The sequence below is a fragment of the Sphaerodactylus townsendi genome, linkage group LG07 (genome assembly GCF_021028975.2).
Source record: "Sphaerodactylus townsendi isolate TG3544 linkage group LG07, MPM_Stown_v2.3, whole genome shotgun sequence".
Lineage (NCBI taxonomy): Eukaryota > Metazoa > Chordata > Lepidosauria > Squamata > Sphaerodactylidae > Sphaerodactylus > Sphaerodactylus townsendi.
The window spans coordinates 53,785,665-53,811,860 of NC_059431.1; the positions used below are offsets into that span (position 1 = coordinate 53,785,665).

The 26,196-nt window shown below is 42.0% G+C and overlaps 1 protein-coding gene across 1 annotated transcript in view; it reads left to right on the forward strand.

The window, feature by feature from the left end:
* The first annotated feature begins 6,480 nt into the window (after positions 1–6,480).
* The window catches only part of MAN2A1 (mannosidase alpha class 2A member 1), a 90,752-nt gene continuing 71,036 nt past the window's right edge, over positions 6,481–26,196 (forward strand). Inside the window, exon 1 of the mRNA XM_048503361.1 lies at positions 6,481–7,136. Coding sequence (XP_048359318.1) covers positions 7,002–7,136 — 135 coding nt within the window. The 5' untranslated portion in view covers positions 6,481–7,001. The remainder of the gene's footprint in view (positions 7,137–26,196) is intronic.

Consider the following 26,196-nt stretch of genomic DNA (forward strand, 5'->3'; position numbering starts at 1 on the left):
TGCAACTCTTCCAATGGGTGAATCACGACCCTAGGAGGGTTTACTCAGAAGCAAGCCCCATTTCCAGCAACCAAGCTTACTCCCAGGTAAAGGATCATGCTTTATTTAGTTCTTCACATGAAAATCAGTGGGGTTTAACAGCGCTTAGGAGGGTTACCTCCACTGCTTCCCCAAAACTAGCTCTTAGGTTTAATGCTAATAATTGAGCCCAGCGGTCCAAGCCGGCCTAGATGGTGGGGGGGCAACTCTGTTTGCCCATGCCCACAGAGAGGGCTCGGAGTGCCACCTCAGGCACCCGTGCCATATGTTCGCCACCACTGGTCCAGGATGCTGCTAATTTGTCTAATTGGATTACACAAAATACTTTAAGAAATTATAGATGAAAAGTAGTGTATCTAATAAATTAGATGGATCTGTAGTGAAAGCTGGTGTGTTTCAGCAATGAACTGTGCCATCCAGAATTCCATCCTTCCGCCTTCAACAGATTTAGAAGGGTGTACCTAAGTAGGATGGCACTACAAGAGAGTGCCAGTTGACTAATAGCAGGACACAACACAATCTTTTCAGTTAGTCTCTGCAACCAGCAGAGAAGAGGAGCAGTGGAGAACAGCAGTGGGCCAGAAAGGGCTGAGAAGTGGGCCAGAAAGGGCTGAGGAGCTCTGATTTTTCTTTACAGAGGGCTTTTCTCAAAGCCACATCTTTTAAACAGTGTATTTTAAACAGGGGGTTTCTCTTTTTTTCTCCTTGTCCTAGGGCTGCTGATTGGGAGAGGCTGCTGAAGGGGTGGGGCTTCTCACATTTGTAAATCTTTTCAGTTAGTGCTGAAGGGGTGGGGCTTCTCACATTTTTAAATCTTTTCAGTTAGTCTCTGCAACCAGCGGCGCGCGCCTGACGGCGCGCGCAAGTGTTTTACTAAATAAGAACATATTTTAAGGGATAGTAGAAGGTATAGAAACCTTAACAGGGAGGCACTAATTAAAATCAATATTTGAATATCTAAACAAAATTAGATATGAAGGCAGGAAGCCAGCAGGGGGATGGGGGCTTTCCAGTGTTTTGCACTGAGTGTCACATGTATGACTATCTGCCACTAGGGCAGAAGTCATGGGTGTGCCCTCGCTGCAATGAACGTGTGCGTTCTCTTGAAGCCAAGGTGGCAGACCTGGCGAAGCTGAGAGAGGCAGAGAGGGCAACAAACGAGGCTTTCAGGGACCTAGCAGCCGGGTCCCACTCCCAAGGTGACATCTCTTCAGATGTCATGGAGGATGAGAGTCTGGGTGACGGAGGGTGCCAGTCTGAGGTGGTGGAAGATGCTCCCTTAGATGGGACCCCTTCCTTAGCTGGTGGTCAGATATCCTCTCGCACTGAGGATACCCCTCGGGGAGGTGGGGGGCTCCTTGTAGTGGGTGATTCGATCATTAGGAATATAGAGAGTTGGGTTTGTGAGAGGCGTGATGACCGCATGGTGACTTGCTTGCCTGGTGCGAAGGTTGCGGATGTCGCCTAGATAGGCTGTTAGACAGTGCTGGGGTGGAGTCAGCAGTTGTGGTCCACATTGGTACCAATGACATTGGGAAATGTAGCCGGGAGGTTCTGGAAGCTAAATTTAGGCTGCTAGGAAAAAGGTTAAAATCCAGGACCCCCAAGGTGGCCTTCTCCGAAATGCTACCTGTTCCACGGTGCCCAGAGGCGAGGAGAAGCTAGAGCAAGCGGAGATACAGGATCTCAATGTGAATGGATGAGGAGAAGGTGAAATTGGTGTAAAGGCAAGAGGGTTTCCAGCTTTGTGTCCCAGGAACTGGGGAACCTTTTGGGAGTAAGGCAGGCCTGTAGAAAAGGGGCGGGCTTCATCTTAACCAAAGAGTAACCAGGCTCCTCGCTCTCAACGCTAAAAAAAGGTGGCAGAACAGCTTTTAAACTGATCCTTGAGGGAAAGCCGACCCAGGAGCTGAGGTGAGAAGCTTCGGTTCAGAATACAGAGTCCATGGGGATGCAGACAAGAAGCCCAGGGAGGTTTTTTCTAAATCAACCACATACAAAGCGAGGAGCATATGGCCAATGTGATGAAGTGATAGTGTCTACAAAAAGGCTAGAAGGGCAAAATCACATAAATCCCAGGTTAGGGACAGAGACAGAGTATACAGAAGAATGTCTCTATGCACTTCAATAGTAGAAGCATTGGAGGCCTAAAATGGGGGGGGAGCTGGAGTACAGAGTTTTGAAGGAGGGACATTGATATAGTGGGCATCCACAGAGACATGGTGGAATGAGGAGAACCAGTGGGATGCACTGTTATCCCAGGATTACAGGCTCTACAGGAAAAGGATAGGACAGGCATTATTGGGGGTGGGGTTTCCCTCTACATCAAAGAGAGCATAGTGTCACATAAAATAGACAATGCAGGGGGAGCTGATTCCTCTACAGAAGCACTGTGGATATCAATACCAGGGGTGAAGCATAGTTTAACATTAGGAATATATTATCGTCCCCCTGACCCAAAGTGTCACACAAGAGGATTCTGAGATGGAAAAAAAAGAAATTAGAGAGGCCAACAAAAGCAAAAAAAAATAATAAAATCTGCATTGTGTAATGGAAGCGATTTTAACTATCCCCATGAAACTGGGAAAAATGCATGTTCAGGTCATAGTAAGGAGAGAACATTCCTGGATATGCCTAAATGACTGTGGCTTAGAGCAGATGGTTTGTAGGAGACCAACCAGAGGGAGAGAGGTGATCCTAGATCCTAATTCTATGTGGGACCCAGGACCTGGTGCGGGGAAGTCAGTGTTGTTGAGCCGATGAGGGGAACGAGTGACCACTGTGAATGCTGTCAGATTCAGTACTCTCTGCATGCTGAACAAGTGACAACTACTAAATATGTAGTTACATTTGCCTTCAGAAAGGGAAATTTCTCAAAGATGAGGGGATAGTGCGCAGGAAGCTGAAAGGGAGAAAATCAAAGAGAGGAGTCAAAAAAATGTCCAAGGTGCTTGGAGGGTTATTTAAAAACACAGTCTTAAAAGCTCAGCTGGAATGTGTTCACATGAGTTAGAAAGGCAACTGGCGCCCAGTCCACAAAAAGAAAGCCACCATGGTTAACAAAGGGAGGTTGAGGAAATTGTTAGGAAAAAAAGATGTCTTTTTTTAGAAAATGGAAGTCCAACTTAACTGATGAAGGAATACCAGAGAGAACACAAATGGTGGCATAGAAGCAAGTTAGCTGTAAGGGAGGCAAAAAAGGATTATGAAGGAGCGCATGGCTGCGAACATCAAGACTAGCAACAAACAGTTCTTCAAGTACATCAAAAGCAAGGAAGCCAGCTATAGGGAAGGCGGTAGGCCGTTAGATGATGAAGGAACAAAAGGTGTGCTAAAAAAGATGACAGGAGAGATTGCAGAGAAGCTGAATGAATTCTTTGCATCTGTCTTCACCCAAGGAAGGAGGTGAGGAACATTCCTGCACCTGAACCAAGAAAGCTTCTGTAGGAGGTGAATCCGATGGAACTAGCGAAGATAGTGGTAGACAAAGGAAAAGAAGTTCTGGCAGCAGCCATTACTGATAAACTAAATGCTACCAAATCCCCTGGCCCCAGATTGCATTCATCCAAGAGTTCTTAAAAGGAGCTCAAGCATGTAAAGGATTGCCTGATCTTCTCTCACTTTAATATGCAATTTATCTCCAGAAAATCAGCCTCCATCCCTGAAGACTGGAAGATGGCCAATGTCACACCAATCTTTAAAGAAAGGGTCTAGGGGGGACTCCAGGAAATTACAGAGCCAGTCAGTTTGACATCTGTTCCTGGTAAATTAGGTAGAATCTATCATTAAAAGATAAAATTATAAAACATGTAGAAAAGAAACAGAAGACCTGCTGAGGAAAAGAGTCAGCATGGCTTTTTTTGTAGGAAACAGAGTCCTGTCTTACAAAACTTACTAGAGTTCTTTGAGGGTGTAAACAGACATGTGGATAAGGGGAACCAGTGGACATTGTCTACTTTGGATTTCCAAAGGCTTTTTTGACAAAGTTCCTCACTCAGAGAGACTGTTGAGAAAAACTCAGCAATGAAAGGAATAAGAGGGGAGAGATCCTCCTATGGATTAAAAACTGGTTGAGGAACAGGAAACAAAAGAGGGTGGGTATAAATGGGAAGTTCTTCCCTACAATGGAGAGATGTAAGGAGTGGTGTCCCCAAGGATCCGCTTTTGGGGACCAGTGCTCTTTGCTTATTCATAAATGACCTGGAAGTAGGGGTGGGTAGTGTAGGGTGGCTAAGTTTGCAGATGATACCAAATTATGTAGGGTGGTAAGAACCACAAAGGATTAAGAGCTCCAAGTGGACCTTGATAAATTAGGTGGAGTGGGCTAAGAAATGGCAAATGCAGTTCAATGTAGCTAAATGTAAAGTGATGCACATAGGGGCAAAAAATCCAAACTTCACATACACGCTGCAGGGGTCAGTGCTATCAGTCACAGACCAGGAAAGGGATTTGGGCGTCTTAGTTGATAGTTCCATGGGAATGTCAACTCAATGCATGGCAGCTGTGAAAAAGGCAAACTCTATGCTGGGGATCATTAGGAAAAGGAGTTGATAATAAAACTGCAAGGATTGTCATGCCCTTATAATAAAGCAGTGAGATGCTGACCGCGCGCTTGGAGTACTGTGTTCAGTTCTGGTCACCACATCTCAAAAAAGGATAACTCGAAGAAGAAGATAGAAAAAAGTGCAGAGAAGGGCAACCTTGAGGGATGATTGAAGAGATTGGGAGCACAACTTCCTTATGAGGAAGAGGCTGCAGCGCTTTGGGACTCTTTTAGTTTGGAGAGGAGACGTCTGAGGGGATATGATTGAAGCTCTATATAAAAAAATTATGTATAGGGGTAGAAAAAATGTTGACAGAGAAATTTTTCTCTCTTTCTCACAATACTAGAACCAGGGGCATTCATATTGAAAAATGCTGGGGAAAGAATTAGGACTAATAAAAGGAAACACTTCTTCACACAACGTGTGATTGGTGTTTGGAATATGCTGCCACAGGAGGTGGTGATAGCCACTAACCTAGATAGCTTTAAAAAGGGCTTGGACAGATTTATGGAGGAGAAGTCAATTTATGGCTACCAATCTTGATCCTCCTTGATCTCAGATTGCAAATGCCTTAGCAGACCAGGTGCTCAGGAGCAGCAGCAGCAGCAGAAGGCCATTGCTTTCACATCCTGCATGTGAGCTCCCAAAGGCACCTGGTGGGCCACTGCGAGTAGCAGAATGCTGGACTAGATGGACTCTGGTCTGATCCAGCAGGCTAGTTCTTATGTTCTTAATCAGTTATCTCCTTCTGCACACAAATAGCAAAAGTACAAAACCAACATAAAGAGCAGCCTTGAATTCTGAACTTCACTTGCTGTCATTGTGCTAAGAAAGAGGCCCTGTAATCCTGGGATACAGAAAGCAAATGTTTCATGCTGGGGAAAGAGGGATCAGAGGTTACAGGTGAGAAAGCAGAACAGAAGCCCAGCAAAAGGATTTCTGACCTATGGAAGGGAACAGGATATTGACTCACTTGCATGTGGCAACAGAAGCATCCATTTTAGACAAAGCAAGCCACAAGTTCTTGAGAGTGTAATTCTACCTATGCTTACTTGCGAATAAGCCTCACTGGGTTTACTCTTCAGTAAGCAAGTACCGGCTCCAGCAACCGTGGGAACGGACTTGTGGACCTTAATGCCAAGGTAAGCCTGCTGCAGAAGAAATTCAGCTTCACCTTGGCTTGATCCGACAAGAACAGACCTTTTCAAGAGGAAAAGCACCAGCTGGAAGGATTCTTCCAAGGAGTAGAATATCAGGTTCAAACGGGCAACTCCTCCTGTTAACGTTTACCAACGGGAATTCTAGGCCAACTTGCTCGAGTCCCGCCCCGCACCTGCCGTGAAATTTGCAACAGCTGGAACAGCTCCGAAGATCCCTTGAAATAAAGGGGAAGGCGTCACTGCAGCTCCGTTCTCAACTCTCCAAAAAACAAAAGCAGCATTCTCCTCCCCAGTCAAGCGTTATCAAGGCTCGCTTTTTTTTTCTTCATTGAAGGCTGCAGTCCCGACTAGCTTACTTGGGAACAAAGCCCCCCTCCCCTTATTTTTTAGGACCGGCCTTGCTGCAGATGTTAAACCCAAGGGGAAGCGGAAAAAGAATCCCTGTCCCCCCGCCCCCGCAGATAGCTTGCCCAGAGGCCCCGCTCCCCCGCCCCGTGTCTCTGGGCAACGCAGCCTCGTCTAGCAGCGTAGCCGGCGCTGGGGAACAACGCGGCAGTCCAGCAACGCGGCGCGGCGGAGGCACCCACACCAGCGGCCAACCGCGGCGCGCCTCACCTCCCTCTACCCGCGGCGGCGCTGTGTCACAAGCGGGCGGCGCGTTGTAGCCAGGAGGAGCCGCCTACTCTGCGTGCGGGAGGCGGAGCGCGCCAGTCTCCGGCGGCAGCCTCGGCAGCAGTAGCCGCTATTGCCACCGCTGCTGCTGCACCCGCGGGCCGGTCTCTCGCTCGCTCCCTTGTGCCTCCCGCCAGCTCCGCTTTGCGGGGGGAGGGGGGGAGGGCTCGGGCAGGGGCTGCTTGCCCTTCGCCGGCTCCGGCTGCCGCCTTCTGCGCCGGGGAAGCGAAAGTGGAGCCTGCTTAGTTCCCGGAAACTCAACCGCGACTCTTCAGCCAGGCGTCGGCCGTTGGGTCTTGCCCAACCGGGTTTGCTGGAGCCTGCCTGGGCCGGGGCGGGAGGCACTTGGGGCCGGGTGGGGGGAGACCCGGGAGGAAGTGGGTAGGTCCCACTGTCCCGGCCCCGCTTGCTGCCAGCGGGCCCGGGAGGGAGTCTTCGCCTGAGCAGCCGAGCTGCGGCCAGGCGGCGGGTCCGGGACTCCTCGCCAGCGTGCCCAGAAGTTTAGTTGGAGCCGGAGCGGCGGCCGGGAGCGGTGCGGGGCGCTTCTTCTGCAACCTCCTCTTCCTCCTCGTGGACGGGCGGGGAGATGAAGCTGAGCCGGCAGTTCACCGTCTTTGGCAGCGCGATCTTCTGCGTGGTGATCTTCTCGCTCTACTTGATGCTGGATCGGGGCCACTTCGACCACCCCAAGAACCCCCACCGCGAGAGCTCCTTCCCCCAGGTGAGTGGGAAGGTGGACGCCACATCGGCTGCGAGGGTCAACTGCCGCCCTCCCCTCCCCTCCCCTCCCCTCCCCTCCCCTCCCCATTAGCGGAAAGGAGAGGAAACTGACCGGGGGGGGGATTAGATTCACTCGTGCAAGTGGGAACTCGCAAGGCAGAAATGCTGACGCGGTAATTGCGGGCCTGGAGATAAAGACGCGGAAGGCGGCGGACTGAGGAAGAAGAGGACGTATTTGGGAGGAAGAAAAGGGGCAACCTGCTCCAGTGGAGCCACCGCTAGCCCAAGAAGGTCGTACCAAGCTTCCTTCGCCCGCCCCCCACCATCCCGTTTCTGCTCATGCTTACTCGGATGTAACTCGTACTAGGATCTAAAGGGATAAGTTTTCAAGGAAATGTGCATAGGATTTCAGCTACCCTAGGAAGAGAGCTGCCTCTTGCTTGGCGTTGAAAGAGCTCAAGGGTGCCTGAGAGTTCTTGTGTTGGGTAGGGTTAGTGTAGGCCAGCCCTGGGACAGGGTCCAGTGTTACACTCAGCTCTGCATACTTGGTGATAAGAGAGTCCCAGAATGTGAGATTTGGCCTGGCTGTTGGGAAACCGTGATTAGAACAGCGGGTTTTCTGGACAGGGGACATGTATGACTTTTGAAACTGTGGTGTTCTTATGAGGTTGTAGTAGGGAATGTGGTCCAGATTTGCCTGTAAGCTGCTTTCTAGGGGGCCACCCTATCTCTCTTCACTTTTCAGAGGTGCTGGCATGTAGGGAAAGTTTCACGAGTCTTAAATGGAGTCTCTGCATGAGTGTTAAAGTGCCTTATTTGTCATGTAGTGGTATGACTTCATTCTGTTTGTTTCTTGTATTGATATTCTGCTCTAATTTCCGGGAAGCCTAGAATAGCCACATTTTGGCAACAGTCCTGTGCAATACGTTAGATTATGAAAATATAACCAGCCCAAAGTAATTAAGCTTTGCATTTATTTAATTCAATTTCATATCCCTCACTCCCTAGCTAGAGACTGGGCTTGGGACAGATAGCACACATGTTTAAAGCAATAATAAAATTACAAGTTATAAACTAGTAGTTTAAAATTAGGTTTCCCTAATTCCCTGTTCACAGTTTGCACTATGATTGCCTCTTGTCTATTGCTTGTAGCTAACTAAAAAGTTGGGGCAATGTGAAAATCCTGGGCCTATTCTCAACATCCCACCCTCCCATTATACATCTGAATTGTTATCCCACCCTCCCATTATACATCTGAATTGTGTGAGGCATGTAAGCCAAGTGCACTCTTACACTTGGGAATTATTTAGGGGCAAACCAAGATAAGAGGGAGAATTTGCTGACAAAGAACAGCAAACAATTTGCTGTTCTCCTTTCGATAAGTAACTGTAGACTTAGGAGACATGAATTCTATGCTTGAAGAAGTTTGCATCTCAATTGGATAAAGCTTTCTTATGGTAAAAATCTATTCTGTTTGCCTTAGATGGAATGCTGTATTGAACAAGATGGAACTAAGTTGAAACTAATGGGTAAACTTGTGATTCTTTCCTTTCATCAGCAGTAAATATTGCTTTGAACTTTGAATTAACATTTTCAATCTCACAATAGGTGATGTAGGAAAATAAGTATGTGTGTTGCATAGTTTGCTGTGGGAAATGCATCTTGCCGCCCTTTAACTGTGTAGCTATAAATACTCTTCATGCCAATAGTGATATGATAGTGCAGATGAATGTGAAGTGTTGATTAGTACATCAGTATTAGAAGCTTTCTACTTGGTTCTTTAGTATGAACATTTAAAAGTCATGATCACTGGACTCTATGGAAAGTGTATCTGAGGAAAATGCAGTGATTTTCAGTGTATTTGGCTTCACAAAAACTGCTTTGGGGAACGTTATTGTACCTTGGAATGCAGGTTAATTACATTGCCATCTATTTCCATTGAGCTTTCTTTGCAATGTACAAAGTATACTGTCTTTACATATAGAACTGATAGTGTTTGAACTTGTGGTGACTAATGAAAGACATCTTGGGGTTGTGATAAGATAGCTCATGGAGAATGTCAACAAAGTATGTGGCTATGGTGAGAAAGGCAAATTCTGTGTTTAGGAATAATTGGGAAAAGGGCTGAAATAAAAGGGCTTGTATTGTAATGCCCTAGGAGAGCGTTGCTGGTGGCATCTGAAATATTTTGTACATCCCAGCCACCTCATTTAAACGGGATATCTTAAAGTTGGAAAAAGTTCTGAAAGTCGCAGCAGAATTGATTAGTTGGTTGGAACAGTTTCATTGTAAGAACAGCGCAAGTAGTTTGAGGGATAGAGAGAACTCTTTCCCCTCTTTTGCAGTAATAGAACTCTGGGGCCCTAATGAATCTAGTGTTGATTCAGGACTACTTAGTATTTTCTGCAAAACATATAAGTTGTCTTTTGAAACTCTCTTGAGTTTGTGGTGATGGTAAAAGCTGATGGCTTGAAAAGAGCAGCTAGGTAGATTCCTAGAGGGCAGGTCCATCAGTGGCTTCTACCTGTAATGGCTAAATAGGACCAGTATATTTGGAAACAATGGATGACTTCAGTAGGGGGAGGCTTTGTTTTGTATGCCCCCACTGTGGGCCTTCTAGGCTTCTATGGGGAAATGGATGGTGGTGGTGTGAATGGTTTGTTCATATGATCCAATAAGACTTCTGTTGGGTTGTTCCTACCCATCATGTATTAATGTCTGTGCTAGTTGAGCTTTATTTTTGGAAAGATTAGTGTGATGACCTTGGCATTTGTTGGAGAGGTCTTAGCACAGGGATCATTTGGTAAATTAGATTAGATGGTTGTTGAGCTCCTTTTGCTTTACTGCTGAGACTCAATGCACCCTAAACATCATACTACATAAAGGAGTTGGACTCACAAATTGTGAGAACAATTGCAACTCAGAATTTGAGCTTCAGTTAAACGATCCAGTGGATGTATCACATTATAACTGTCAGTTCTAACTCAACTCCCTACCTTTCCTTGCCAAGGGATAATATTTTTTAGCAGTTTGCTCAAAATACATTGAGGTATGGTGAGGTTAACTTAGAATCCCCTTGGATGAGAACATATGGGTTTACTTAACATGAGAACATAGAATTGCTGTCAGGAAAATAACAAAAATGGTATTTTGGGCTTTGTTTTTTTCCCTTTAGGAGATGTTTATACTTGCTTGCTTTATGAATAACCATAATAAGAAGCAGTAGTTCCTGAGTTAGAAATCCAGAATCCTCTCTGTCTGCTTGGCAGAGATATGCAGTGCAGAATTCGGTTATCTCCATGGTTGAAAAATTCCACGTTGTGTACTTCCAGGTAGACTTAACTGTGAATTAGCCTCAGTGTGAACCAGAAAATGGAACAATAGACTTAGGGCAAGTTTAGGTTTGTTTTCCCAGGAATTACACAGCTGTGTATGTTGATACTGTCTGGGACATCAGCGAATGTGTGTCGTTTTGTCCCTTACAGATGGAGCTTGCTGGGCCTGGCAGATACAAACTCTCAAAGGATTGTATTTAACTGGGGACAAGGTTAAGGCAACCAGCATTTGTCGAGCAGGACTATAACATTCTAAGTATTGCAGGTAGACTTAACTGTGAATTAGCCTCAGTGCGAGCCAGAAAGCCAAACAATAGACTTAGGGCAAGTTTAGGTTTGTTTCCCCAAGAATTACATAGCTGTGTATGCTGATACTGTCTGGGACATCAGCGAATGTGTGTTGTTTTGTCCCTTACAGATGGAGCTTGCTGGGTCAGGCAGATACAAACTCTCAAAGGATTATACTTAATTGGGGTGATTTTTACGTAGTGTCTTTGTAATTCCATATGATAATATATAAAACAAAAGGTTCTGAGTTGTACTACTAAAAAATGTCTTGTATTACAGGACTTGAAGTGAAAATTAGAATTCCCAAATGTTTGAAGTGTTCAGGTTCTTCTTTAGTGTTTCCCATAGATAAATATAACATTTCTGGCAATAAGTGTGGCTCCTTTTTGGATCTGTGTAGTGCCTTTCACTTGCTTTTAAGCATTGGTCATTGTATACCTAGAATAGCTTCTGGAATTCCAAATTCTTAATAAACTAATGTTGGTTACTTTCACATTGTCAACAGCTATATGACAAGGTTAGGGCAACCAGCATTTTTCGAGCAGGGCTATAACGTTCTAAGTATTGGTGTTGTGTTAATGTTCTGTTCTTTGACTTTCACAACTTTTGTTTAATACTTGCAGTTTCTAACAGAAAATTGTATTTCTTCAAGTAGTTATTTTGTGTGAATAGAAGATAGTAACAGAGTTGCCAATCAAAAGTACAGGTTCATTTGGATTTAGTTCTAGAAAACAAGAGGCTCATTAAGTTGGAATTAAGAAATTTAAAATTGAAAGAAACTATTCCAAACTTTTGGCTCATTTTATGCTAAGTATTGCTTATCATTAAATAACTGTAAGATGTTCAGAGTGGGATATATTCAAAGGAAGCTTTTTTCCTGCGGTATGATCTTAAAGACTATGTTGCCTTCAAGTATACTTTGTTGTTGCTGTGCAAGAGCTGCATTGTAGGATCACTGATCTCTGTTCACCACAAAGATCCAGGATGATTCATTTCATGTCTCTTCAGTAAGTGAAGAGGTTCTTTTCATTTCAAGCATCTGTGTAACTTCAGTATTCAGAGCTATCACTGACTATTTACCATACTTACCGCATACACTTGATGGCAAAGGTGCTGTCCACTGTTGGACTGTGAACCTGCATTACAACACTTCATGGAAAGTGTACTCCACACAGTATTTTGCCCTTTTGGATTATCATTCCTAAATACTAGAAGACCCTGGTGTAGTCCGCTATTTAGCTTAACTGGTTCTTTGGTAAATTTCACTACGCTTAATCTTAGATATTTAATAGAGTTTAGCTTGGATGTTGTATTTTCAGAGTTCCAAATGCTCCACTTATGCTGCTTTACAGCCCTGTAAGATAGGCCAGCATTACTCCTTTATTGTAGGTGGAAGTACTGAAGTAGAGCATGGTTTGTCTAATTGGCGAAATAAAATTTGTTTTGGGTATCTCCTGGATCATTCCAAGCAACACTCCTTTTCATCAATGTTATGTGATATCCACTTAGAAAAATCATATTTGAGGTTTTCTTCATATGTGATAAAGTGGTCTGTATTTTATCCCAATGAGACAGAAATGTGGAAGAATTTATGTGTTTGAAAGCATGCAATAGCTTTCTGCTGTATAAAATTTTCTTCAGATTACCAGAAAGGCACATCCAAACAGTCATGTTTTTCAGTGTTGTGTTTCAAAACAGTGTCCTTCAAAATCTTTCAGAATAGCTAAAAGTGTGGTATATGTGCTTACTTTATTCTGTAAATGGTCCTGAGTTTGTTCTCCCATACATTGTTTTGCTGCAGGCAGAAGCTAAATTTGAGTTCCACTTTGATTTTGACGCATTTCCTGAAAAAACATTCATGTCAGTCACCTGGTTGCTGTTATAGTTAAAACACATTTGTACTTAATGGGAACTTTATATAATGTAGAGGCATAAAGCCTTTAGTAATGCAGCCTGTATGCACCGCGTGCAGAATGACCTCTCTTTATAGAGGGAATGTATTCATTTATATAATACCTTTCAATTTCTCTTTGATTGTCTCTGTATTCAAGATACTAACCAAGATCAGTTCACTGAAGGCCAGTTCTATAATCTTATGCATAGCCACTTGGGAGCATAATCCAATGAACAAAATTGGCCTTCCAAGTCGACATGCATAAGATTGAATCCAAAAAGTCTATAATATCCCTGAAACAAGGGATAGTATTTTCTGGGTAATATTGAAATTTTCTATAAGAACAATATCTATGATATCCATGCTATTTGATGTGGTAGTCATAACTATACATAATTTGAGAACTGGATGCATTCTAGAGATCAGGCAATTGAATAGCATAGACTAGGGCCGTGGTGGCAAACCTATGGCCCTCCAGATGTTCATGGACTACAATTCCCATCAGTTCCTGCCAGCATGGCCAATTGGGGGGACAAGAATGAGCTTTGTGCATGATCCTGATAATATTGGATGTATACACATATAATATTTAATGCCAAACAAGAAGTCAAATAATTCTGCCTCTTTTTCTGCATTGAAAAACATCCCTTAATACAGCCTGTCTGATAAATGATTTGGTATTAAAGGTGGAGTGTGAATTTTAGCATGAAATGTATTTAGTCTTAATCTTAAACCTGGCTATTTTTCATAAGAGATGTATACTTGATTTTTTTGAAAAAAACTAAACCTATTTTTAATAAGTCGATTCTTATCAGTCTTGTATTAGGTTAGAATGGACTTAACTGCATTATACTTAAGTCCCATTTTAGAAGTCACAGTGTGGAAAGTGCAATAAAGAGCAATAGTTCTTGCCTGTAACATGAATTCCCTCTTCCAAATGAGGCAGCTGAGATGGAAGATAACACTTTATGATATTGCACTCTTCTATGCCAAATGTGTGTTGAAAAGACAGGTTCTAAAATTTGAGTGTCTTTTTGTCTTTTAAAAATGTGTCAGCTTTCAACATGAGGCAATATCTTCCTTTACCTCAAACCTGGGTTCCAGTGAGCATGGACTACTACTGAGAAAGCTGTGCTAACAACCCCATTATGTTTAGGAATATGATGTTCTGGGCTGGCTTTAGGGTGTGCATGCCAATATCTTGAAACAAAGCTGGAAAAATGCTATTTTCGCTTTACTAGTTTTCTCCAGCTGAAACCAAAACGGAACCATTTAAACAAAGTCAAAAGCTGAAAAAAGCTGACTATTTTGGCTCAATTTTAGGAAATCTTTGTGGGGCTCTAGGGAAATTGTTTTTCATGGTAGAGGCACAAGATATTCAGCCCAGCTACTTGTTCCTTTCCTTACAAGAACCTCCAGGTTTGGTGGTTGGGTCACCGAGTCCAATTTTATGGGTCCTCGAGTTGAGAAAGAATAGGGGCCAATAAAGTTGAACCCTCTGACCCAATCTTCACCATCCACAGGGGATCATGTAAAGAGTGTCACCAGAAGCTAAGCTGAAAATTTGGTGCCTCTGCCTCAAAACCTGCCCCTGCAGAGCACCATAAAGGCTCTCAACTAATATAGAGCCATGGTCTTTAATTTTTAAAGAGCTCTACTCCATGTTATTCTCTGGCAGATCTTTCTGGTTCTCTAGGGGAACTGTGTTTTTTTTAGCTAGAGGCACCAAAATTGTATCATAGCTGCGAGTGACTTTCTTTGCACGAACCCCTCAAGTTTGGTAAAGATTGGCTTGGGAGGGGGTATGTGTGTCTAATTTTATGGGACTCCCTAATCTAGTCTTTCCAAATTTAGATGTTCTTCTAAGGTGTCACCTGCTTCTACACTATACATTTGGTGGCTTTACCTTTTTAACAGCCTCCTCACGGCCCTGGAAAGATTTCCCATAGGGTTTAATAGATCCAAGTTTTTAAAAACAAATTTTGAAAAAAGCCAAAAAATCACCATAAATTAGTATGGGGATTTGGCTTTTTTATTGAATTTTTTTTTGAAGGACTTGGCTTACAGCCATATTTTAAAAAATAATTCAGGTCAAGGGACTGAGAGATGCACATGGATAGGTCATCCATCTGTTCCTTGAATCCTCTACTGCTACCTGTGTGTGCGCTTGTGTGCATGTGAGGAACTGTGTAATCTTGGAGAGGAGGTAAAATGTTTAGGCACTGCTAGGAGGGATTTCTTTATTTATATATTTGATTTTTAAACTGCCCTCCCCCAAAAGAACTCAGGATGGTGTACAGCATAAAAACGTTAAAAATTATGTCAGATTAAAACCATTTAATTCAAATCAATTGAAATCAAATCAATTAAAATCACAATTTAAAAAGCTAGTCAATAAGACTAGAATTAAATCATGGTTTTTGACTTAAAGACTCAATCTTGCTGGTATCATATTTATTTATAATTTGTTTTATAGACTGGCCTTCCCCAAATGGGCTCCCCAAAAAGGCTCAGAATGGTGTACAGCATATTAATGACATATTAATTAGTTTGACAAAATCAACAATTTAGATCAATTTCCCAATGATGCTTTCATCTGTTCTAAATAAAATAAAAGGGAGGAAGTAGAGAGAAGCAGAGGGGAGGCCAGTTCCGCAGGAATCTTGTTGCTGCCCTCAACTGCAGGTCTGGCAAAATAGCTCTGTCATGCAGGCCCTGTGAAACTGTGATAGGCCCCACAGGGCCTGGGTCTCATTTGACAGGGTATTCCACTAGGCTAGGGCCAGCTCTGACCCTTTTTGAGGACAGTTGAATGACTTTTGGGCTGGGTCTCACCAGTAAGTTGTTCTCCATAGAGTGAAGTGTTCTTCTGGGTTAACTTCAAAACCTTGAACCTGATTCAGTACTCCACTGGAAGTCAATGTAGCTGGTGGAGCACTGGGTGGATGTGCATATGCCATGAGGTCACCATAAGTATCTGGCAACTGTATTTTGAACCAGTTGGGTTTTCTGGGGCAGTCTCACTCTAGCATAAAATGAGTTGCAGTAGTCTAATCTGGAGGTGACCATTGCATGGATCACTGGCTAGGTCAGGGTATGACAAGTAGGGTGTCAGTAACCTAGCCTGGTGAAGGTGCTAAATTACCACTTTGGTCACACTTGTAACCTGAGCTTCCAGATGAAAGTTTCAAGTGTAGAATAATAACTTTTCAGGTTAATTTTACAGTTTATCAAGGCATTACTGATTTGGTTATATTGTTAGAAATATATAAATATTTATGTACTTATTGTGAGGCCACCAGGATATGCATTTTCCTATTGCAGTGTTTGCATCTTGCATACATGCCTGCCTTACCCTCAGGTAGAGGAACTTCATTAAAAATATTCCCAAACTGGGTCTCTTCTACATTCTGCTGCCATTATAGATTTTCTCCTCGAGGGAGAGAATAACATGATAAACCTCAGGCAATACACACAAAGCTCCCAAGACTTGTGGAGTAACTCTGTATGTTTATTTTATAACGTTTTTGCTGTGAAGAAGCATGTTATCTCTGCAAACACAAACTCACAGTTTTGAGAGCCGTAAAACCAAGAAGCACCTGTGATAACGTCTTCTAGATAGAAAAATTGCTCAAAATAATCTTACAGAAGCCTTTGGAAGAGCATGACATTGTGAATCAGTTAATGGAATTCACTTATCGAACATGAACACTGCATGAATATACAATCTCATTCTACATAATTAAAAACAAATTTCTATTTCATGATGAATAATCTTTGGACTATAATGTATCATAAATAAAACTATTTAAAATATCTTTACATAGATTTTTCCTCAAAAAGTTTATTTTTAAAAATCTGATTTAAACAAAAAAATCTGATTTTTAAAGATCTGATTTTTTAAAATTAAAAAATCATTTATTTTTATTCACCCTGGACACTGCTATCTCATGGGTGCTTGGAATTTTTGCACTCTATTGTATAGTGGTCTTTGAGGTAAAGATTGGAACATCATGATATTTACAATACTGATATTTGCTCACCCAAGCAAGATCCTTTCAAGGGCTCATACTATGGTAAAGGAAAAGAAGAAAGTAATTTTGATACTACAGAGCTGACTATATACAGTTGTTGTTCCATGCATTTTCCATGTGGAAAAAACCTTTTCCAGACATTTTCCTGGAATTCTGTGTTTAGGCTTCATTTTTTTACAATCTAAGGTTCCTTGAATAAGTAAATTTTTATTTATTTGTTACTTAAATTTATATCCCTCTCTCCCCCGAAATGAATTTCTTTAGCCTACACTGGATACTGTTAACATTTAATCATACTTTACAGAAAATATTGTGGATTTATTGGGGTGTTGTGGGGTTTCCAGGCTGTATGGCCATGTTCCAGTAGCATTTTCTCCTGACATTTTGCCTGCATCTGTGGCTGGCATCTTCAGAGGATCTGATTGTAGTAAAGGAAGTGGAGTATATGTACCTGTGGAATGTTCAATCATTTGCACTGGTTAACAAGTTTAAAGGGTGCAATTAGCAAGTGTGATTTGCATGTGTTGAGCGGAATCCATTTTAGCAAATGTAAGTAACAGTGAAGTTGCATAATCAGTTACTGAGGGCATCTGCATAGTAGTTGTCTGGCATTTTAATCCATTTGATTGCTTCCTGCCTTGATACATCCTGTGTCTGGGTAGTCACTAACCATTGATTCTGGTGTTTTTAGGTAGTGGTAGCCAAATTTTGTTCATTTTCATGTCTTTTTTCCTTTCTGTTGAAATTGTCCATGTGCTTGTAGATTTCAATGGCTTCTCTGTGTAGTTTGACATAGTGATTGTCAGAGTGGTCCAGAAATTCTGTGTTTTCAAATAACATTCTGTGTCCAACTTGGTTTATCACGTGTTCTGCTATTGCTGATTTTTCCAGCTGAATTAGCCTACAATACCTTTCATGTTCTTTGATTCGTGTCTGGGCACTGTGTTTCATGGTCCCTATGTAGACTTGCTCACAGCTGCACGGTACACAGTAGACTGCTGCAGAAGTTAGAGGATTCCTCTTATCCTTTGCTGAACGTAGCACTTGTTGAATTTTCTTAGTGGGTCTATTGATTGTTTGGAGGTTATGTTTCTTCATCAGTTTCCCTATATGATCAGCAATTCCCTTAATGTATGGTAAGAACACTTTCCCTCTGGGTGTCTGTTTATCTTCATTCCTGTGGTTTGTTCTTGGTCTTACATCTCTTCTGATGTCTGTAGTAGAGTAACCAATAGCCTGTAAATCCCAGTTTAGGTGATTCAGTTTGTCTTAAAGGAGGTGGGGTTCACAGATTGTTTTTGCATGATTTTCCAGAGTTTTAATTGTGCTCCTTTTTTGTCCTGAGAACATAAGACCAGATCATAGTCCATCTAGTCCAGCACTCTGCTACTCGCAGTGGCCCACCAGATGCCCTTAGGATGCAGCTCACAGTGGCCCACCAGATGCCCTTTCACATGCAGGATGTGAAAACAATGGTCTTCTGCTGCTGTTGCTCCCAAGCACCTGGTCTGCTAAGGCATTTGCAATCTCAGAACAAGGAGGATCAAGATTGGTAGCTAAAGATGGACTTCTCCATAAATCTAGTCAAGCCCCTTTTAAAGCTATCCAGGTTAGCAGCCATCATCACCTTCTGCGGCAACATATTCCAAATACCAATCATGTGTTGTGTGAAGAAATGTTTCCTTTTATTAGTCCTAATTCTCTCTCCCCCCCCCCCCCCCCAGCATTTTCAATGTATACCCCCTGGTTATAGTATTGTGAGAAAGAGAGAAAAAATTCTCTGTCAACATTTTCTACCCCATGCATAATTTTATAAACTTCAATCATATCCCCCCTCAGATGTCTTTCCAAACTAAAGAGTCCCAAATGCTGCAGCCTCTCCTCATAAGGCAGGTGCTCCAATCCTTCAATTATCCTCGTTGCCCTTCTCTGCACTTTTTCTATCTCTTCGATATCCGTTTTGAGATGTGGCGGCCAGAACTGAAGACAGTACTCCTGAGTGCGGTCGCACCACTGCTTTATATAAGGGCATAACAATCTTTGTAGTTTATCAATTCCTTTCCCAATTATTCCCAGCATAGAGTTTGCCTTTTTCATAGCTGCCATGCATTGAGTTGACATTCCCATGGAACTATCAACTAAGACGCCCAAATCCCTTTCCTGGTCTGTGACTGATAGCACTGACCCCTGCAGCGTGTATGTGAAGTTTGGATTGTTTGCCCCTATGTGCATCACTTTGCATTTTGCTACATTGAACTGCATTTGCCATTTCTTAGCCCACTCACCTAATTTATAAAGGTCTGCTTGGAGCTTTTCACAATCCTTTGTGGTTCTCACCACCCTACATAATTTGGTATCATCTTGGCCACCACGCTACCCACCCCTACTTCCAGGTCATTTATAAATAGGTTAAAGGACACTGGTCCCAAAACGGATCCTTGGGGGACACCACTCCCGACATCTCTCCATTGTGAGAACTTCCCATTTACACCAACCCTTTGTTTCCTGTTTCTCAACCAGTTTTTAATCACTAGGAGGACTTCCCCTCTTAATCCTTGATTGCTGAGTTTTCTCAATAGTCTCTGGTGAGGAACTTTGTCAAAAGCCTTTTGGAAATCCAAGTAGACAATGTCCACTGGTTCCCCCTTATCCACATGCCTGTTTATACCCTCAAATAACTCTAGTAAGTTTATAAGGTAGGACTTCCCTCTGCAAAAGCCATGCTGACTCTTCCTCAGCAGGTCTTGCTTTTCTACATGTTTTATAATTTTATCTTTAGTGATCGATTCTACTAATTTACCAGGAACAGATGTCAAACTGACTGGCCTGTAATTTCCTGGGTCCCCCCTAGATCCTTTCTTAAAGATTGGTGTGACATTGGCCATCTTCCAGTCTTCAGGGATGGAGGCTGATTTCTGGGATAAATTGCATATTAAAGTGAGAAGATCAGCAATTTCATGCTTGAGCTCTTTAAGAACTCTTGGGTGAATGCAATCTGGGCCAGGGTATTTGGTAGCATTTAGTTTATCAATGACTGCCAGAACTTCTTCCTTGTCTACCACTATCTTCGCTAGTTCCTTGGATTTGCCTCCTAAGAAGCTTGGTTCAGGTACAGGAATTTTCCTCACCTCCTCTTGGGTGAAGACAGATGCAAAGAATTCATTCAGCTTCTCTGCAATCTCCCTGTCATCTTTTAGCACACCTTTTGTTCCTCTGTCATCTAACGGGCCTACCACTTCCCTAGGTCACTTCCTACTTTTGATATACTTGAAGAACTGCTTGTTGATGGTCTTGACGTTCGCAGCCATGTGTTCCTCATAACCCTTTTTTGCCTCCCTTACAGCTAACTTGCTTCTCTTTTGCCACCATTTGTGTTCCTTTTCGTATTCTTCATCAGTCAAGCTGGACTTCCATTTTCTAAAAGACATTTTCTTTTTTCTGATAATTTCCTCAACCTCTCTTGTTAACCATGGTGGCTTTCTTTTGGACTGGGTGCTTCCTTTCCTAACCTGCGGAACACATTCCAGCTGAGCTTTTGTTACTGTGTTTTTAAATAACCTCCAAGCATTTTGGACAGTTTTGACTCTCTTGATTTTCCCTTTCAGCTTCCTGCGCGCTATCTTCTTCATCTTTGAGAAATTTCCCCTTCTAATGTAACTACATTAGTAGTTGTCACTAAGTGATGGTTGGAATTTTTATGTAGATATCGATAAGTAGTTTTCTATAAGCTATGTGGCCCAATTGTTGGTTTGGTTTGCAGATGACTAGTACATCTAGAAATAGTAGTTTCTCCTCGTTTTCTTTTTCCATAGTAAATTGGATGTTAGGGTAGATATTGTTAATATGGTCCAGAAACTTGTTTAGTTCTTTTTCTCTGTGGCTCCAAATTATGAATGTGTCATCCACAAAATGGAACCATATAGTGGACTTTTTTGGTGCTGTTTCCAGGACTTGTTTTTCAAAGTGTTCCATGTAAAAAATTGCTATTTCAGGGCTGAGAGGGCTACTCATGGCTACCCCATCTCTCTGTTCATAGCATTCATTATTGTGGATTTAGTCTGTATCTCCATGATAGTGCCTTTTCTAATTTTAGCATTGTTGAAATATGCACTGAGGTTCAAAAGTCAGATTAGTCAGTTACAATAGTGTAATTCTTAGAATCTGTCACATTAGATGTGTCAGTATTATGCCTGAGGTATTAATAACACCAGTTCAGCCAATGTGATTCAGGAAATGGAACAGTTAAGATACACCTGAGTTCTAGTCTCTCTTTGGCCATATAGTCATTTCTCTCAACCTGGTTTATTGTGTTATATTGCTTTGATTGTGAAAGGTATAACTCTCTATATACTGAGGCCATGCTAAATGCATGTTATTTGAAGTATTCATTTATGTAGGAGTATTTTCTAAATGTGTTTGAGCAGTGGTGTGATTCAAATGATTTAACAACCAGTTCTGGTGGTGGGATTAAAATAATGTAACAACCGGTTATTTACAAGCACAATTTTAACAATCGGTTCTGCCGAAGTGGTGCAAACCTGCTGAATCCCATTACTGGGTTTGTGTAACAAAATGATGAAGATGATCTTGAGAAGTGGGGTTGAGGGAAATTCAATGTATTAATTCCATATGTATTAACTCCATATAACTTCAGTCTTTCTCACAGCTTGGAAAAATGCATGTAATTGTGTTGATAATTTTTCAAAAAATCTATAGTTTGTGATCCTAATGTGTGCATATTTAATTTGTAAGAGGATTATTAAAAAATTGAAACCTCAGTCCTGTGAAAATTGGTCAAACAATTCTATCTGAATTGTGAATGCATACAAAGAGAGAAACAGTCTCTATACTGTTAGAAGCGCACTATACATGAATCAGATACATGACTTCATAAGCTACAGTAATACTACTATAGCTTTTCTGATGCATCTTCTGCAGTGGGAAGCCTAAGACCCATTTCCTTCCTTTGCTGCCTTGCATTTCTTTCCCAGTGCAAGGCAGAGTGGGATTCTGCAGCTGCTGGCCAGCGGGCTATGAAAAAAAGAGTTAGAACCTGCAGAGAGAAGTTAAAGGACATTGCTTAGGTGGACTTTAATGCTGTGAACTTCAGACATCTTCTGAACTGCCCACACACATGCATAAATATCTACAGATATTTATCTAGGAGTGACTCCCATTGAACAGAGTTGGACTTCCTCTTGTGTAAACATCCATAGGATAACTGTTAGTATCTTCACAGTCCCATTTGGCACAGTAATGGGTGATGAGGGAAGAGAAATGTAGGAGGGTCTCTTTTGGACTTGGAATAATTTCATAATTTTTATGGGGTCCAAGGTAAGTTAACAGTTTTATTTTTTAAACATGACACAATTTGTCCAAGATTATCATACCAAGGTTTTGGACAGAGGTAAATTTTGCATACAAGACTGGATCAATATATACTGCTGAATGAGATGGTGGAATGGTATATACCACGGCTGAATGCTAACCCATTAAATGAAACTCCTTGCAGGTGGACACTTAGCATGGAGAGGTTTTAATTACCACATATCTTGCAGTACTAAAATTCAACTTGAAGGGAAATTTTAACATATGGAGTCATTTACATTTTAACATCCAGCCTAATAAGGAGTTTTGAAGCAAAGGTCTTTACATTGGCTTTTCCGGACACTTTGAAAATGTTTCCAGGTATACCATGTTCCACATAAAGGCCTAAGTAAAATTGTAATTTCATCTGCCATTTTCTCTTGCCCCTCTCCATGTGCTCCATGCCTCCCGCTCATTGCAGCCTGGTCCGGACTAAACGATGAATGGGGGGCGTGGAGCGTGTGGGATAGGGTCAGTGGGAAATAGTAGATGAAGTTACAATTTTACTGATGTCCTTTTGTAGAACAGGGTATAACAAATGAAATATTTCCATCTTGGGAGTTCTGCACTGTTTTCCCACCAATCATTTTAAAAACATTCTATCTTTCCCGGTTCTGTTTTCCATGCATCTATGCCCTAGCTCGATTTCTCCCTCAAAGTCACATTTTTCCATCCCCGAGCTGATCTTTTGCCCTCACCTCTTTATTTTCCACCATTGTTGGCTGTTCTGTCACCACCTCCTCCCTTGCATTTTCTCATACATGTGTGTAAATGTCCTCATGAATAAACCTGCAATTACTACAGAGAATCTGTGACTCTGTGAAGCATCTTTTCCACAAATAACCCCCCAAAAGAAAGAAAAACCCTCGTGGCAGCCATGAAATGTTTGGATGGGGTGAGTGTGGACAAACAGTGATAAAGAAGGCAATCAAAAACAGTCTGCAAATGTTATAGGTGATGTGTGTGAAAAGGGCTATTGTTTTGTGTCATAAGTCTGATTTGCAAGTCCTTCTCCTCACTCCAGTTACAGAAAGGATGGTTAAGGTTCAGCAGCGATAGAGAGAAACAACCTGACTCAAAGGCACTCTTGTAATTAAAAAGGTCATAGTCATCTATATATATAAAAAGCTAACAGTGACTTTGTTAGTCATGCCCTAACGCCGAAACGGCTGGACGGATCACCCCAAATCTTCACATGATGTTCCTCCCTGTTGCAGGCAGGTAATCGGACCTTCAAATCACCGAAAGTCCATACCTGAGCCAGGCAAAACATCTTTTTCCTGGCGCACCAGGCCATGAAGCTGGCTGTGTTTAACTGTGTTTAACATTAACTTAGAATGTTCGTGCAGCATGTCTGTGGCCTGAGGGGTTGGTATGCCCTTAGAATGTTCGCACAGATGGCCAGAGATGAGCAGTTAAAACAGTAAATAGGTAATACTGTTAGGTAATACGAGTGGAAGTGAAACACATACACACTTTGCCGTATGAGACGTCAGGTGGGGTTCCCCCCTCACACGCAGGTAACTTTCACTCTCTGTGCCTCACCCACTGCTACCACACAACACACATACTCTCATACACATCCAGCTCATCCTCACACACTACTGCCTCTGCTTCTTTTGCACATGGCCCTTTAAGAACCCAGGGAGCTGGCTTCGATCTGAACGCCTCACCACCCTGCCTCTGCTGCCTGACTGGGATAGGCTGCTTGCCCCATTTCTGCCTTACTCAAGCCAGGACTGTGCATGTCAACCAGCCTCATGGACAGTGGGATTCGCACTCTGGACAGTTCTGTTGTGGAATGGAAAGGGTTACCTTATACTAAAAAAACAAGACACCACCATATAACGATGTGCATTGAAAAGGGAAAGAGGGATTCCATTTGACCACCCCCAAGGGCTATGCTGCGGATCATTGGACCTGCATGGACATCTGTGTGGGTTGCAGACTGTGATGAGAAGGACAATTGCCACAGCAACGCATGGCTGGGCCCCGCTAGTATCTAATATTAATAGTTATATTGTTGAATTTGTGTTTGGAACATTGCACAGGGCCAAAAGGAGTCATGTGGCTTTTTTGGTTGACTGTAATTCCCTTTGTGACTTTCCATGAGGGGTGTGGTGAGTGCACAGTAGGCTGAGGACACTATTCATACTTGCAGGAAAGCAGTGCTAAGATTGTAAAGATCCAGTTCTGTTAGTAAAGATAATTTCTGTATTTCTTTGAACCATTCTAGATGCCTTTAATAATAAAAGCAGTAGAGGTGAAATACCACTGATTTGCCTTCCTTAAGTAGAAGTTTTTTGCCCCTTTTATTTCCTGATGCAGAAATTAAAAGGGGGACATTAAGACTAGAGCTTTCCAATAAATTGTATCGATTTTTGGCTCAGACATTTGGTTAGCATGCCACAAGGGGGCATTGAGCTACACTTCACTGCTGTTTTCTGCAAAATTTCACTTTTTTCCAATGCAGTCAGAATATCCACATTTCCTTTTGAAATGTTCATTCTTCAAAATGCCTTTTCAGCTTTTGCCCTTAAAACTGTCAGGTGGAATGAGTGGTCCAATCAACAAGTACATACCTTGTAAATAGAAGGTTATTTAGGAAAGTTGTGTTCCATTAGACTACTCTTTTGAATATTCCAAATAATGTACTACAACTGTGTATTGAACATTATAAAAGCAAGATTGGAAACCATTTACAGCAGACTGCCACACAATAGCATCCTGTTAGGAAAATGCTAACATGGAATGTAAGACTTCTGAAGGGTAACTGGTAGGCTGTTGAATGGATTAACAAGATGGGTGGCTGTTCCTCAATATAATCATGTTCAGTTTTTATTATTTTGGATTCTTATTGCCTTGGGCGAATCATTATGTTTCAACCTTTTGTTCTTAAGTAGCAGAATTGTATTCTAGGTTTCTGCCTTTATAATTATAGTGAGAGTAGGTGTGGTATGTAAATGTACATAGCAATAATGGGATTCATTTAATACTTCAGATTGTGGAGTCAGTATTTAGCATCTGTATGCATCTGTCAGTGTGTGCATCTGTATAGTCTACCGTGTTTCCCCGAAAATAAGACAGTGTCTTATATTAATTTTTGTTCCCCAAGATGCGCTATGTCTTCTTTTCAGGGGATGTCTTATTTTTATGCTCCACAGCTGCATGCTCTGGTGTTCTGTTCGACGGGCATGCTTCCAAACAAAAACTTTGCTACATCTTACTTTCGGGGGATGCTTTATATTTAGCAATTCAGCAAAACCTCTACTATGTCTTATTTTCAGAGGATGTCTCATTTTCGGAGAAACGGGGTATATGTACATTAAATTCATATGCATGATCAGTGGGAAAAAGTTAAACCTACTACTGTTGAAATGCAAAGTGAAATTGTCAGTATTGTCCATTAGCTATGTATATAATTCTGGATAAGGACACCAGTACAGATGAAAAAATCTGTGCAGTGGGGCCATGTACAGGAAGGAGGGGATGTTTTTTCCAAAAAATTTTCCAAGAACTAACCATTCAAAACAGGGAACTGATACCTGTGCAAGTAATCGGTTATGGCTGGTAGCTTCTCTTCAACATTTCAGGCAGAGATTTTAAATTTTTGTTCTGTTGCCAACTCTTGGAATCGGAGCTCCTCCCTTCTGCTTGCTAGTATATTTAAGAAAACTTAAGAAGTATCAGATATTACTTTCACATGAACTTCTATGGGCAAAGAGATTGGGAATGGTCTTTGGACTGTTGCTGTTTGTCCGTAGAACTCCCAACAAGATCTGGTGTTTCAATATGCTGTTTTCCTTACCTTGCCTGCTAAACTTGTATTTTGGACCTCTTAGCAGTAATGTCTTTAGGTACACTAGAGAATGATTAACAGTTGCAGTCTGCCCCTTGCCCAAAGGATATTCATCTCTACTAGTAAGTAGGCAAATGACTACATGCATGGCTGAACCAATAGTTTTGGTTTGAGGGAGAAGGAAGAAAACTTTTATATCATTTTAATAATTTAAGTCTGACTTGTCTAGCTTAATTGAAAGCATGCTGCCAAAAACTAGCTGCTTAGTTTAAATCAATATATGAAATTTCACTTCTTCATTGTCTCTTCAAGGTTGCTAGAGCATAATAGTGCTGTAATGAGAA